At 52.0% G+C, this 13158-nt stretch overlaps 1 protein-coding gene across 1 annotated transcript in view; it reads left to right on the top strand.

Moving 5' to 3' along the window:
* Positions 1-12898: 12898 nt before the first annotated feature.
* Positions 12899-13158, top strand: part of UBE2R2 (ubiquitin conjugating enzyme E2 R2) — a 50922-nt gene continuing 50662 nt past the window's right edge. The window contains exon 1 of the mRNA XM_084277940.1: positions 12899-13154. Coding sequence (XP_084134066.1) covers positions 12978-13154 — 177 coding nt within the window. The 5' untranslated portion in view covers positions 12899-12977. The remainder of the gene's footprint in view (positions 13155-13158) is intronic.

Below are 13158 nucleotides of genomic sequence, written 5' to 3'. Positions count from 1 at the left end.
TGTGATGCAGGAAAACAAGATCAAAAAGGAAAATACTGAAAGCAATTAATATACAACCCGAGCTGGCACAGCCCAGCCCGGCTGCCCTAGACCCAGCTGCAGGCTCTGAAGTGCTGAACAGGGCACTGCTTGTGCAGTATCTTCATGGTTTTCATGACCAACATGCCCTTAGAGTTGGATGATGAAAGCACCAGCAGAAGCTGGATTCAGTGTCATCCTAGTGGATGTACTACCTTTGCATCTTCTGGGCTGCTTCCATGTCTGTGTCTATAAAAGAGACAAGTTAATCGCCCCTAAACCAGCCTCCTGGTCTTCATGTCTTCCATTACCCCCATGGTACTGTCCATCCATTGAATGGAAAGAATACTCTCTTCACACCAAGGGCTTTGCAAAGCGTTATCGTTGCTGTGTGTGCAAAGGTGTCTGCTGTGAAGCCAGGGTCAGTGCCAGCACAGAGCCTCGAAGTCTTGGGCCTCACTCTGCAGCCGTCTCTGATGTCAATAAAAAGCTACCGGCCACATCACCAATCAGACACCCATGAAACACAGTCAGTAAGTGAGAAACCTCTTGCTGACTTCCCCTTTGCCAAGCCTTTGGAATACCTTCAATACCTATCTTACGAAGAGAGGCTGAGGGAGCTGGGCTGGTTCAGCCTGAAGAGAAGGCTGTGGGGGGACCTCACTGCAGCCTTCCAGTCCCTGAAGGGAGCAGAGAAACAGGAGGGGAATCAGCTTGTTAAAAGGGCAGAGAATGGCAGGACAAGGGGGATGGATTGAAGCTGAAGGAGGGAAGGTTTAAATTAGCTATTGGGGGAAGTTCTTTACAGAGAGAGTGGTGAGGGGCTGGGAGGGGCTGCCCAGAGAGGTGGTGGTTTCCCCATCCCTGGGGGTGTTCAAGGCCAGTTGGATGGGGCCCTGGGCAACCTTGTGCAGCTCCAGGCCTGGAGGTTGGTGGCCCTGCCTGTGGCAGGGGGTTGGAACTCTGTGATCCTTGGGGTCCCTTCCAACCCAGACCATTCTATGATTCTGTGAGAGCAGCCCTGAGTGTCACACGTTGTATATATTTATGCTCGGTGTTCTGAAAGTCCCAGATAAAATATTACTTAATGTTTTTTGTTATTTATTAACCACCAAAATTTTAAGAGTAACAGTCACTCCTTCAACAGATTTGCAATTTTTTAGACAGGTAGATCTGAAAGAAGCATATGTGCATATGTATTTAACATCTATGTGTGAAGGATGTGATGTTGATGAGTGTAAACAGAAAGGGTAGGGCAGCAGAATCAACAGGATGGTATTTTCAGATATGTGAAAATAAAACCAGAAGAATGTCCTATGATCAAGTGAAGCCTAACTGGAGAATGCTCTGAAAGGAACAGACTTATACTGTTAGAGGACAAGTTTGGCACAATGTTATTAAACCCTCCTGATTTATTTTGCTCATAAGTGATCAGGTAAATTAAAGTATGTCTCTATCTAGGGAAAAGCTTTGCATTTCTGAAGCTGGGCACGTGTTCTGCTGCCAAGGGAAGGATCTGAGTGCCCTGGCAATGCTCACCAGTGCTGCACTTAAAAAAAAAAAAAAAAAAAAAGTCATATATTAAAAATGGATGCTGAGATGGAGAAAAGCTTTTATCCAGGTTCTGTGGCCTTCATGGTATTTTGGCTTCTTGTTTGCAAAGGGAAGGATTCTCTCCCTGTAAGGTGCTCTCTGCTTCCTCCAGTTCCTGTTTTGCAGCTCCAGCTCCATACATTTTCTCTGTCAAGGGACATGCTTTCAGGCCCACTAGATGGGGCTTCCCTGCTTTGCCCCAACTCACAACCACCCCCTCACACCAGTGGGGCAACTGGAAGAGGGAAACAGCTAAAACTTGGCCTTTGTGAGCCTTTCTGCCAGCTGGCAAATATGTTGATGGGGGTTTTGGGGGGTTGGTTTATTTTTTAGTTCCCTCAGGCAAAGGCAGAAAGGGTCCTTTGATTATCTCAGCGATACCCGAGTGCACAGGCCAGGCAGGACTGGGCTGCAGCCAGCTCACCAAGCTGAACACCTCCACTGCAGCCCCAGAGAATGCATCAGCCTCTCCCATCCATTTCCCACCCAGCACGATTTAATTTGAAGCACGGTGGAAATGAGGCTCTGGATGCAAAGGCCTGGATTGGCTTTTAAACTCCCTCCCTTCTCCTCTTCCAGACCCATGGGTGTGTCCATGCAGAAAAAACAAACCCATTTGAGATAAAATCCAGCTGTTGGTCTGGGCAGCACCTGAGCCTTCTCCGCCTTTAAAACTGGGATGCTCCTGCAGAGGTGGGTGGTCCTGATACACACCCAGATGCAAGTGTGCAGCCGGGTGCTGGCTCCCTTTGTGCTCTGCCAGGCCCTGTATCAACAGACAAAGTTCAGAGGAGTAACCCATCCTTCAGGCCAGGCAGAGGATGCTGAGATGTGCTAGATGGCACAAGGACATGGGATGTGCCAAACCCACCACGCATTGAGAGTTTGTGCATCCAAGGGGTTTCCTGCAGGATGGAGAAGCATCTGGGTAGTTAGTGGAAATCACCCAGCAGGTAAACAAGTCTGTAGAAGACTTACCTGGCCCTGCAGGCAGCTGTAGATGGGGATTGAGATGGTGGCACAACAAAGCACTGAGGCATAACACCTACAGGGCACAGCCGCCCTCTGCCCTGTCCACAACTACCCCTCCCCGCCCCCCCAGAGAGCCTCTCACAGGGTTAAACCCTCCAGCCACAGCAGCAAAGACTGGGAACGGACATACTGGGAGGCCTGCAACAGAGTGCCTGTTGAGCAAGGAGGACCAGTGAGGGGTGGCTGTAAGGAACGTGTGCAGGGGAGCTGGTGGGGCCAAGAGAAAGATGTCCAACCTGCAGCTATCACCTCCTGAGCCCTTGTGCCCGCAGGCTGGTGCTGAGGTGCCCATCCCTCCATGGGCCTCCCTTCCCCAGAAGGGTTCATGAGCACTGCTGTTCCACGCAGGCCATGCTGGAGGGTTTCAGCCTTGTGACATCAGTGGTTTTCTGGTTGGTTTTTGCCCAGCCCCCTTAGAAGATCTTCCCAAATTTCCACGGGATGGCAAAGCCTCTAGCGGAGGTGACAGTGCTGTGTATTCAGGCCAAGGCAGCAAGGCTTCTCCAGACTTGTTCACCTGCCTGGGAAATTTCCATCATTTACCCTCCTGGTGATTCAGGCTCCTGCAGGAAAGTTCAGCCTCCTCCTCACCACACTCAGGCATGCAGAGCTGTTTGCAGGGATGATGCAATGCCCTTCCGCTCTATCCAGCTCCATGCTGCTGAACTGGGCTGCGCACCGACCACAGTGTGGTTTCCAGAGCTCACAGCTTACAGAGTAAGTGCAGAGGAGTGAGACAGTGCATCTGCCACATGAGCCCTGCAAGCACTTTTGGAGAGGAACATCTTGTTTTAAGGAGGTTGGAGGTGGAGGCTGTGAGGGAACCTCTCTTGCCCCAATTCCTCTCTGGACCTTCTTGCCCAAGGGATTCTGTCTGCTGCTTAGCCACCTAAGCCTGTTGCCTGTGCCTGTGGCTTAGTGTTTATGCTACAGTTTGGTTTCCTTCCTCTAAATCTCTTCATATTTGTTGTGGGAAGTGTCATGAAAAGGCCAAATTCAGGCTTGGTGAAACAAGGTTCAGCTCAACTGACTTGGGCATGCATCCCTCTGTTTGCTAATGACAGTTCTTCCTTGTGATCAGTTTACAAGGTCCTGGGCAGGACCTGATCGATGCATCTTCTGCTAAGCCTAGCTGGGTGTGCATTTTAATGGAGCTACTGGCAGAAGATAACTACTGCTGCTGGAGACCAGCCCACAGAGGCCACTGGAGGTACAGCATCAAGTGAGCACTCATAAGCTCAGCTAATAGCAGCTGATAATGTGCTAGAAGTGAATGGTCTCAGCCCACCACAGATCATGGTGTTGATAGAATATCCTGAGCTGGAAGGGACCCATAAGGATCATCAAATCCAAGCATGTGACTGAGTGCATCGTCCAGACGCTCCTTGAACTCAGCCAAAGTTGGTGCTGTGACCCCTTCCCTGGGGAGGCTGTGCCAGTGCCCAACCACCCACTCAGTACAGAACCTCTTCCTAATATCCAGCCTAAACCTCCCCTGTCACAGCTTCATGTTATTCCCTCAGGTTCTATCCCTGGTCACCAAAGAGAGATCAGCACCTGCCCCTTTGCTCCCCCTTGTCAGGAAGCCACAGGCCATGACAAGGTCTCCCCTCAGCCTCCTCTTCTCCGGGCTGAACAAACCAAGGCACTTCAGCCTCTCCTCATAAGACGTCCCCTCCAGACCCTTCCTCACAGGACTTTTCCCACCAGGTTTTGTTTAATCCAATGATGTCACACCTCTGGGACCAAACCAGGGCTTCTAGCTCTACTTGCTTGTTCCTCATGCTATGTGCATTGGCGTAGAAGCACTTCAGATGTGCTTCAATGTACTCCACAACTCTGGAGCAGACTTAAGGGACTCACTGACACACAGCACCTCAGATTGTAGCACACCATCCCATATTTTATCACCAGTCATGCAGGTGCAGATCAGCTGGACTTTTGGTCCCACCCCTGACTCTGACACACTGATGTACACCCAGTCCCTGAACTGGCAGTGGTGTGACACCCAGAAGAGCTTCCTCCTCCCTCTCACATTCTGAAAAATGCTGTTCCCTCTCACTGTGGCATCTGCCCAGATACATGGAGCTGGGTGCTCTGTAGGTAAACCATGGTCTGATGGATGCACACAGGAGTTCACGAGGCAGCTGCTCTGTGGGCTCCAGCTCCTCCACTCCCCTGACAGTGCCTGCCTAACCCAGAAGGCTCATCACCAGCACTGAGGACAGATGGGAGTCCCTGCTTGATGGTCACCCGCTCTCAAGGGAAAGACAGTCCTGCAGAGCTGACACTGCAGCAGAGAGGGAGGTGAAGCACTGGGGATGTTGGCTTAGGCTGGTACTTCTCCCAAAGTGCACCAAGGCTCCAATTCCATCTCTGCTAGTGATGTTGATGGCCATGTTATTTCAGCCACACCATAATTCTCAAGACAGGGAGCATTCTTGTGCAGCAAGAATAACCTAAAATCACAGTCCCCAACATGGAAACTATTGCTGGGACTGAACCATATGGGTATCTGTTACAACCCCATCAATAAAGTGTTATGTCCCCCAGATCATTGCTTTGGAGGGTGACAATGATCATTTCATGCTTCACCAGAAATTGTATCAGGAGGACCACAGTGTGTACCACCATTGCTACGTGCAGCAGGAGGACTGTTCTCATAGCTGCCAGCAAGAACAGGCTCAGATATTTCAACGGATTGAGCTCAGAAGGAGAGGTGTAAGATGACCTGGCCAGTTGGTTACACAAACTCTTTGGAAATGCAAACCACTGTCTGACAGGCGTAAGGTCCCAGCCATCACCCTCCCCAGGCCCTGGAATCACAGCTGAAATAGCATTGTAATGTGCTTATAATTTATTCATAAGCTGAATGAGCGCAGCAGCAGGCATTTTGATGGCAGTCTTTTATCAAAGCCCTGTGATGGACTTCAGCCATTTTAAGAGGGCTGAAGTCCATCAGCTAGAGTAGAAAGGGAAAGAAAGAAAGAAAGAAAGACAACTTTATTCTATTCAAATTTAAGCAAGCAGGGGAAAGGTAAAATCAAAATGAGGTTTAAAAAACCCAACCACTGAAGATTATTTTTATTCTCTTAACTTTTTCTTATGCTTTCTTCTGACTCTTGCAAACATTGCATTTCTCTGCTGGTGGCTACTTTGATGCAGGAGGCTCCCATTAACTCAGATGTTGTCAACTGAAGGGCATCTTAATGCCATGAAAGGCACTGTGATGAGTTCTACTTGAGTATTGGCTTGGCCCATTTCTAGGTGAGAGAGAGCCAAAATGTGATTTTTGGACAGACCTTTAACCTCAAAGATTTACAGTTACTTTTCTTGACTAATTGCAGCTTGTACAGCTGTCAAAGTGAGGGCTGGGACTCTTGTACACCCATTCACTTTTTCAGGAGGTAAGGATCAGCCTGTGCAGTACTGCTGCATCGCTCATTTGGGCAGCAGAACAGAGAACTGCACATTGATTTCCCTCACTAAATGCAATGCCTAGGAAGGTTTTTTTGGGGAAATCTTTCCTTAGCAATAGGCCATCCCTCACTGAGATCCATCACTGTGGTGCTTGTCCACCCTCTGGTCTTGAATCAAGTTATCTAGTGTAAATCACAGAATCACAGAGTCACAGAACTGTAGGGGTTGGAAGGGACCTCCAGAGATCATTGAGTCCAACCCCCTTGCCAAAGCAGGTTCCCTAGGACAGGTCTCACAGGGAGGTGTCCAGATGGGTCTTGAATCTCTCCAGAGAAGGAGACTCCACACCCCCCTGGGCAGCCTGTCCCAGGGCTCTGTCACCCTCACCCTGAAGAAGTTCTGCTGCATATTGGTGCAGAACTTCCTGTGCTCCAACTTGCAGCCATTGCCCCTTGTCCTGTCCCCACAGAGCACTGAGAAGAGGTTGGCCGTTTCCCACTGTTGTCCCATGCTTCAGGTATTTATAAACATTAATAAGATCCTTTCTCAGTCTTCCTGTCTCGAGGCTGAACAGCCCCAGTACACTCAGCCTTTCCACGTAGAGCAGATGCTTCAGGCCTTTAATCATCTTCGTAGCCTCCACTAGACTCTCTCTCCAGGAGATCCCTGTCTTTTTTATACCAGGGAGCCCAGAACTGGACACAATACTCCAGGTGGGGCCTGGCCAAGGCAGAGTAGAGGGGGAGGATCCCCTCCTTCGACCTGCTGGCCACTCTCCTCCTGATGCCCCCCAGGATCCCAGTGGCTCTCTTAGCCACCAGGGCACACTGCTGACTCATGGCCAACCTGTCATCAACCAGGACCCCCAGGTCCTTCTCCACAGAGCTCCTCTCCAGCAGGTCATCCCCCAGCCTGCACTGACACAAGCAGTTATTCCTTCCCAGGTGCCAGACTCTCCACTTGCTTTTGTTGAACCTCATCTGGTTTCTCCTTGCCCAGCTCTCCAGCCTGTCCAGGTCTCTCTGGATGGCAGCGCAGTGTTCCTGCCTGTCAGCCACCCCTCCCAGCTTTGTACCATCGGCACTTGCTGAGGGTGGATGCTGTTCCCTCATCAAGGTCGCCAATGAAGATATTAAACAGGACTGGACCCAACACCGAGCCCTGGGGAACACTGCTGGTCACAGGTCTCCATTCAGACTCTGCTCCACTGATCACCACCCTCTGGGCTCGGTCTGACAGCCAGTTCTCAACCCACCTCACTGTCCACTCATCTATCCTGTGCTCTCTCAGCTTTGCTATCAGGATGCCATAGGAGACAGTATGGAAAGCCTTGCTGAAGTCAAGGTAGATGACATCTACTGCTCTCCCTCCATCCACCCAGCCATTGATGACATCATAGAAGGCTATGAGATTGGTTGAGCACGATCTCCCCTTGGTGAATCCATGCTGACTGCTTAACCCCAGATTCCTCTGTTGCTGGTTCTTTCAGGGCTGAGAAAACAACCTGAAAAGCCCCAAGTGGTGTTTCCCCTTGACCCACAGGCAATGTGTGGTGCTGCAGTGGGAACGGTGCACTGCCAACACCAGTATGGTCTTGGCTGAAGATTTGCATCTAGCCCAGGCAACAGCACTCCAGGAAGGAGATGGAGAAAATAATCCTAGCCACTATCTCTGTCTTCCACATGCCCATAGTGCTCTGGACAAGAAGAAATGGGATGAGATTTGGGTGTGGGGGAGCACCTAACAATTCTCTAACAGGGAGGTGAGCTGAGCCCAAAGGTTTAACCTAGGAGAAAGCAAATCTCCACTTTGGGCAACTTGAAGGACAAATATTAAAGAACAAGATGGGTAAATATGCCTTTGGCTGCTTAGGAAAAGCTGATACTGCTTTGGGGCAGGAGGGTGATGAGGTGAACTTCCAACTGTCCTGCAATGCTTCAGTATAGCTGAAGGAATAGCTGTCAGTTGTTTGAGTTAGAGCAGCTCTGGGGAGTGGCTGTAAGCAGTTTGTAGGGAAGCTGAGCAGAGTTCCTGTTCTCTGCATGATCAGCTCCATCACAGGAGCATCCATCTGATGTGCCAGGGAAAACAGAGAGTGTTACAGTCCAGCTCAGAATCCCCAGGTTTCCTGCCAATGCCTTGACAGAGCAGAGGAGCAGGGAGGAGGCAACAGGAGGGGAGAAGGTGCTGTCTCTTAGCCCAGGCTAGTCCAGTTTCCTAGAGGAAGGAGCAGATGTCTCATCCTTTGAGCCACCCAGGAAAGAAATTGAATAAAGCACCGAAGAATACTGTGTGAGATGATCCTGCCAAGAACAGAGTAGCGTGGGTTGGACCTGCCCCATCTTCCCACCTCTTGTCCCCTCTCTCTGCCAGCTCATGGGGCAGTAATGTGACACTGAGATGGCGTTTGCATTTTCAAAGCTTCTGCTGTTGCTAAGCAGAGGAGTTAACTCTCAGTTTGTCATATCCTTCATGATCGCAGCTCACAGGAAGGAGGAAAAAGAGGAAGGGAGATATTAAAAATAGACTGTGAAAAAAAAAAAGCAGAAAGGACTCAAAGAGAAGTTTTCATCTCAGATTTGCATAAGGTGCTGGTGGCATCTTGAGGTCCGGTTTACAGGAAAAAAGTTCCACTGCTGGGGGCTGGATTAATGACACGTGTAACCTTCTCATCCCCTGGTGAGACCTCCTCTTTCTGGAGCCACGTGTTTCCTACACCAGACGCTATTTCTTGTTCTCCGAGTCCAAAACACCCAGACTGATTCCTTCAGGTATATACATAAAAAAAAAAAGAAACATAAAACTAAATACAGAGATGAGGAGCGAACAATGCAGTTTGCGGCAAGGCACACTCTGTGGAGAGCCCTGCTTTGCAGGCAGGCAGTGACTACCCACAAGGGAGCAGCTAAAGGAGGAGGAGGAGGAGGAGAAGGAGGAGGAGGAGAAGGCTTCATTTCGATACGCTGGAGCTGATGAGAGGGGAGAAATGCTGTATGATAAATCAGTTACGTCAGCTGCAGGGCAGCCTGGGCTAGGGGAAGGGGACACCAGGCAGAGCAGCTGAGCCTCCCCAGAAGCGCAGGCAGAAGCGCAGGCAGGAGCCTTGGAGGGGGCTGCCTGCAGCTTCAAAGCACTCTGTTGCTTCAGCAGTTTCTGTTTTCTCTGAGCAGTGGATGTTTTTCTAGGAGAAGGGGGAAAAATAAAAAGTTTTGGGGGAAAAAGTCCAATATTCTCTTTTAAAAGCAGGGCTGATGGAAAAATTTCCACCCGGCCTATTGAACACTCCAGGGCTTTCTTTACTTTCTGCCTTGCATGATTACCTCTTTTGTTAACATTCGAGACAGGCAGCAGGCGGAGATAAGTCCTGAATAGCTCCAAACTTTGCTTCTCCAATCTCTCCCAGCATTAGGCTGGTTCAGACAAAGCCTGCACTGGAGGCTGGCTGCAAGGAAAGGTGTTTCGATTGCCATAGAAATAGGGGCAGCACAATCCCAAAAGGGCTTGGCTCTCACTTGTTGATTCAACCCAACATTATCCTCCTCCTCAGCAAAACTGGGTTTTGCTGACAAGCTGGGACAGCACTTCAGCAGAGCAGAGCTGGCAGGTTCTTCTTGGCTGGCATCAACAAGGAGGGTCGCAGCATGGCCCTGCAGGTTGGTTGCCAGGTTATGAGCCTCATTAAGCAATAAAAATGGGGCACGTGGACAGGCAGCTGGATGTGGGTGCTGGGGCATCTGGGAATGATGGTCACCGTGGCATTAAATCTCTGTGTTTGGGATGTGGAGATGGAGATCCAAAGGGACTAATAAGGTTTGGGAAGCAGGGAACGGGTAACAGGCAGCTGAGACTGGGCTCTTTGGTCTGGGAAAGACTGGGATGCAGGCAAAGACTCTTTGCTGACCCCCACTGTGGGGTTGGGTAGAAGGGGACGGGCAGAGGTGATGTGCTTTCTCTCTCCCAAAGGAAGCAGTGTTGAGAGCATTGTGTGTAGAACCCTCCCAGATGTGGCCCAGATGTTGAGGTACTGAAAAAGATGGCTGAACCCAATGATGGTAGAAGTACCTGCTGCACAGAAAGCCTGGCACCAAAGTCAGAGCTTGGCTTCCACCCATGTGTCCCGACAGTCAACTTGATCCCATGTAGACAAAACATTGCATCTGTCAACCCAAGATGTAAGTAATAAGAAGAGAGGTCTGAGCTCCCACCAGAGAACACATCCAACATGGTACTGCCCGGCCACTGTGGAGCTCCTGCAACAAACAGTGTTTTATCCACTTGAATGTTTGTGGTCCAGCCCTCCAGCCCCCAGAATTAAGCATCTTTCTGTAAATTTGAGCTCACTGCAGGGTGGTAAGGAGTGAGTGATGGTGGTTGATCTGGGCCTGCATGTACAGGAACATGTGCTTTTTTCACAGCGCAGCCGGGCAAGCCAGGGATGGATGAAGGATGTTGCTTCTGATTACTCCCATGGCAGTGAAGGAGAGCTCATCCTAGCTCCCAGGCAAACCCATGACAGTCCCTGCAGGGAGTTTCCAGAGGGAGATAAGGATTTTGCACATTAAGCTGGAGTATTTGGAATCACAGTCATTTAGTTTGGAAAAGACCTTTAAGATCAAGTCCAACTGAGTACAACCTGTAGGCAGCTGAAAGCCCTGGACCAAGTTCTAGTGCTGGTTCTGGGGCATCTTCAGAGGACCCAACTGGGACCTCATTGGGGAGCGCCCAGGAGGTAGGAGGAAGGCAAGCAGAGCAGTCTCATGGACCAGCAGGGTGCCGTGCTCACCTCTGGGTCTACAGCAAATTTGTCCTGGTAACAGCTGGTGCTTGGGGAAAACAATCTGCCTCCTGCTCTCTTCCCTGGCTGATGGTCTGGAGAAGGAGTGGTGGCTGCCAATTGCCAGGGAGAGACTTCAAGGTCCATCTCCCCTGGAGGCTGCTCCAGCCACAGGATCCAGTGCAGAGGGTCCTGCTGTAGGTGCCATGCCTTCGGGAAAGTCCATGGCTCTGGAAAAGGCTGGAGACTGGTCTAATGATCACCCATATCTGCAGAGCTTTCCTTGGGATGGGAAAGCAGCATATGGTGATGGAGGCAAGGGAGAGGGTCAGGGCTACGGATGTAGGGGATGTTGGGACACATCATCCAACCTGTTTGTCCAAGGAGCAGAACCCTCTGCAAGGTGGACTAAGCCCTGCCACGTGCAGAAAGGTGAAAGGAAGGCCAAGCAGAAATGGGTTAAGGTATCTCAAACATGAGGTGTCTAATGAATCCCATTCCTTTCCACCTGGTAACTGTGGTCCTCCTGCTACTGTCCAAACATCCCATCTCTCTAAACAGTTGCTGTATGGAGTAACAACCTCAGCAGTGAGTCCCACAGTCTAATGACTTATTCCCTGTTACTGTTCCTACTTTCTGTACTGTTTCCATTGACTGTCCCCTTGTTCTTGCTGTCTTGGGTCACTTTGTTCATTTGATTAATCTCTAAAGTAAACACCTCAATCCCTCCCTATGCAGCCGCGTATCAGGGACTTTCACCATTTCATCTCTGGACTCTGTAGCCCACTGCCACAGATGTGCATTAAGGCATTGTAGGATTTTCACTTTCATTCATCCCCAACTATAACTCGATCCCAAGTCCACATAGAGCAGAAGAGATTTCCTTTCAGTAACTCCAGCATCTTGCGGGAGATGTTACAATTCCCGTAGAGCTCATCACACCCTATTAGCTATTTAAATTATTCCAGTTAGAACCACATTAATCCTCTAGTTCAAGAAACACGTGCCAGCTTTCCTCTGTCAGGGCTGTGACATCCTGACCATATCTCCTCTCCTGGCCGAGATAAGGTGTCCGGATTCCAAGTACATCCGTGCCGGGTACCGAAGCGGCTGGGTGGTCCCGCAGGCGGGTGGCCAGGGGAGTACATTCGTGTTTCCAGGAGTGAGACCCAGATTTGGGTGCTGTCTACCCTCCCCCTGGATAACCACTCTGTTGCTGGTATTTATTTATTTATGCAGCACGTGGTATTGATGTTCCTCATTAGAGGCGTGCTGAGGAACAAGCACTTGCCTGCGTTCGCCTGTCGACGTACCTCGCCGCCTCCGCGAGTGTTTTTCTCCCCTAGCCAGGCTGGGGGGCGGCGGGAAGGCTTCCCATTGCGCTCGCTGCCCGCGGCGCCTCGCGTATCGGTGGATACACGTGGATTTATCATCCCTGGGAGCAGGGCGAGGGGGGAGGGGGGGGTGTCCTTGTGCCTCTCCTGCTGCTGCTCAGGGGTTACTGCAGGACGTTTAGGGGACCCCGAGGTCGTGCCAGGTCGCTCCCCTCGTGCACCGTGCCCGGCAGCGCGGGCCGGCAGTGGCCCCGCAGCACCGCCCGCTCCCAGCCCCGCACGTGTTTTCTCCTGCCGCGGGGCCGGGCCGGGAGGCAGAGGCGGGGCTGATGCGGGCGCCGGGCGGCAGATGGGGGAGGACGGATGCGGGGTCGGGGCCGGGCCGGGCGGCGGATGGGGGACGGATGGGGAACTGACACGGTGCCGGAGTGAGGGGGGGGTGGCAGGGGCGGGGCTGACGTGGGGCCAGGCGGCAGATGCGGAGCCCACACGGGGCGGGGCCTGGCCGCCTCACCCCCCGCCCGCACACCACGTGCGCTGCGGCGGGCGGCCGCGGCCCCTTTAAGCGCGCCGGTAGGGGCGGGGCGTGCGGCGGGGCGGGGCGCGGCGCGGCGCGCTGAGGTCAGCGGCGAGCGGGCGCCGTCACAAAAGGAAGTGGTGGCGACGGCAGCGGCCGTCAGCGTGGGGAGGGGCGGGGGCCCGCGGGGCAGCGCGGCGGCGGCGGCGGCAGCAGCGGCGGCGGTAGCAGCGGCGGTAGCAGCGGCAGCAGCGAGAGCGTGGGGTGGCGGCGGCGGCCGCGCCGCGCCATGGCCCAGCAGCAGATGAGCAGCTCGCAGAAGGCGCTGATGCTGGAGCTGAAGTCCCTGCAGGAGGAGCCGGTGGAGGGCTTCCGCATCACTCTCGTCGACGAGTCCGACCTCTACAACTGGGAGGTGGCGATCTTCGGGCCCCCCAACACCCTCTACGAGGGCGGGTACTTCAAGGTAC

This window comes from Gallinula chloropus (genome assembly GCF_964237585.1).
Source record: "Gallinula chloropus genome assembly, chromosome: Z".
Lineage (NCBI taxonomy): Eukaryota > Metazoa > Chordata > Aves > Gruiformes > Rallidae > Gallinula > Gallinula chloropus.
Note: the sequence above shows the minus strand (reverse complement) of the source record. Positions and strands in the feature narration are given on the sequence as shown.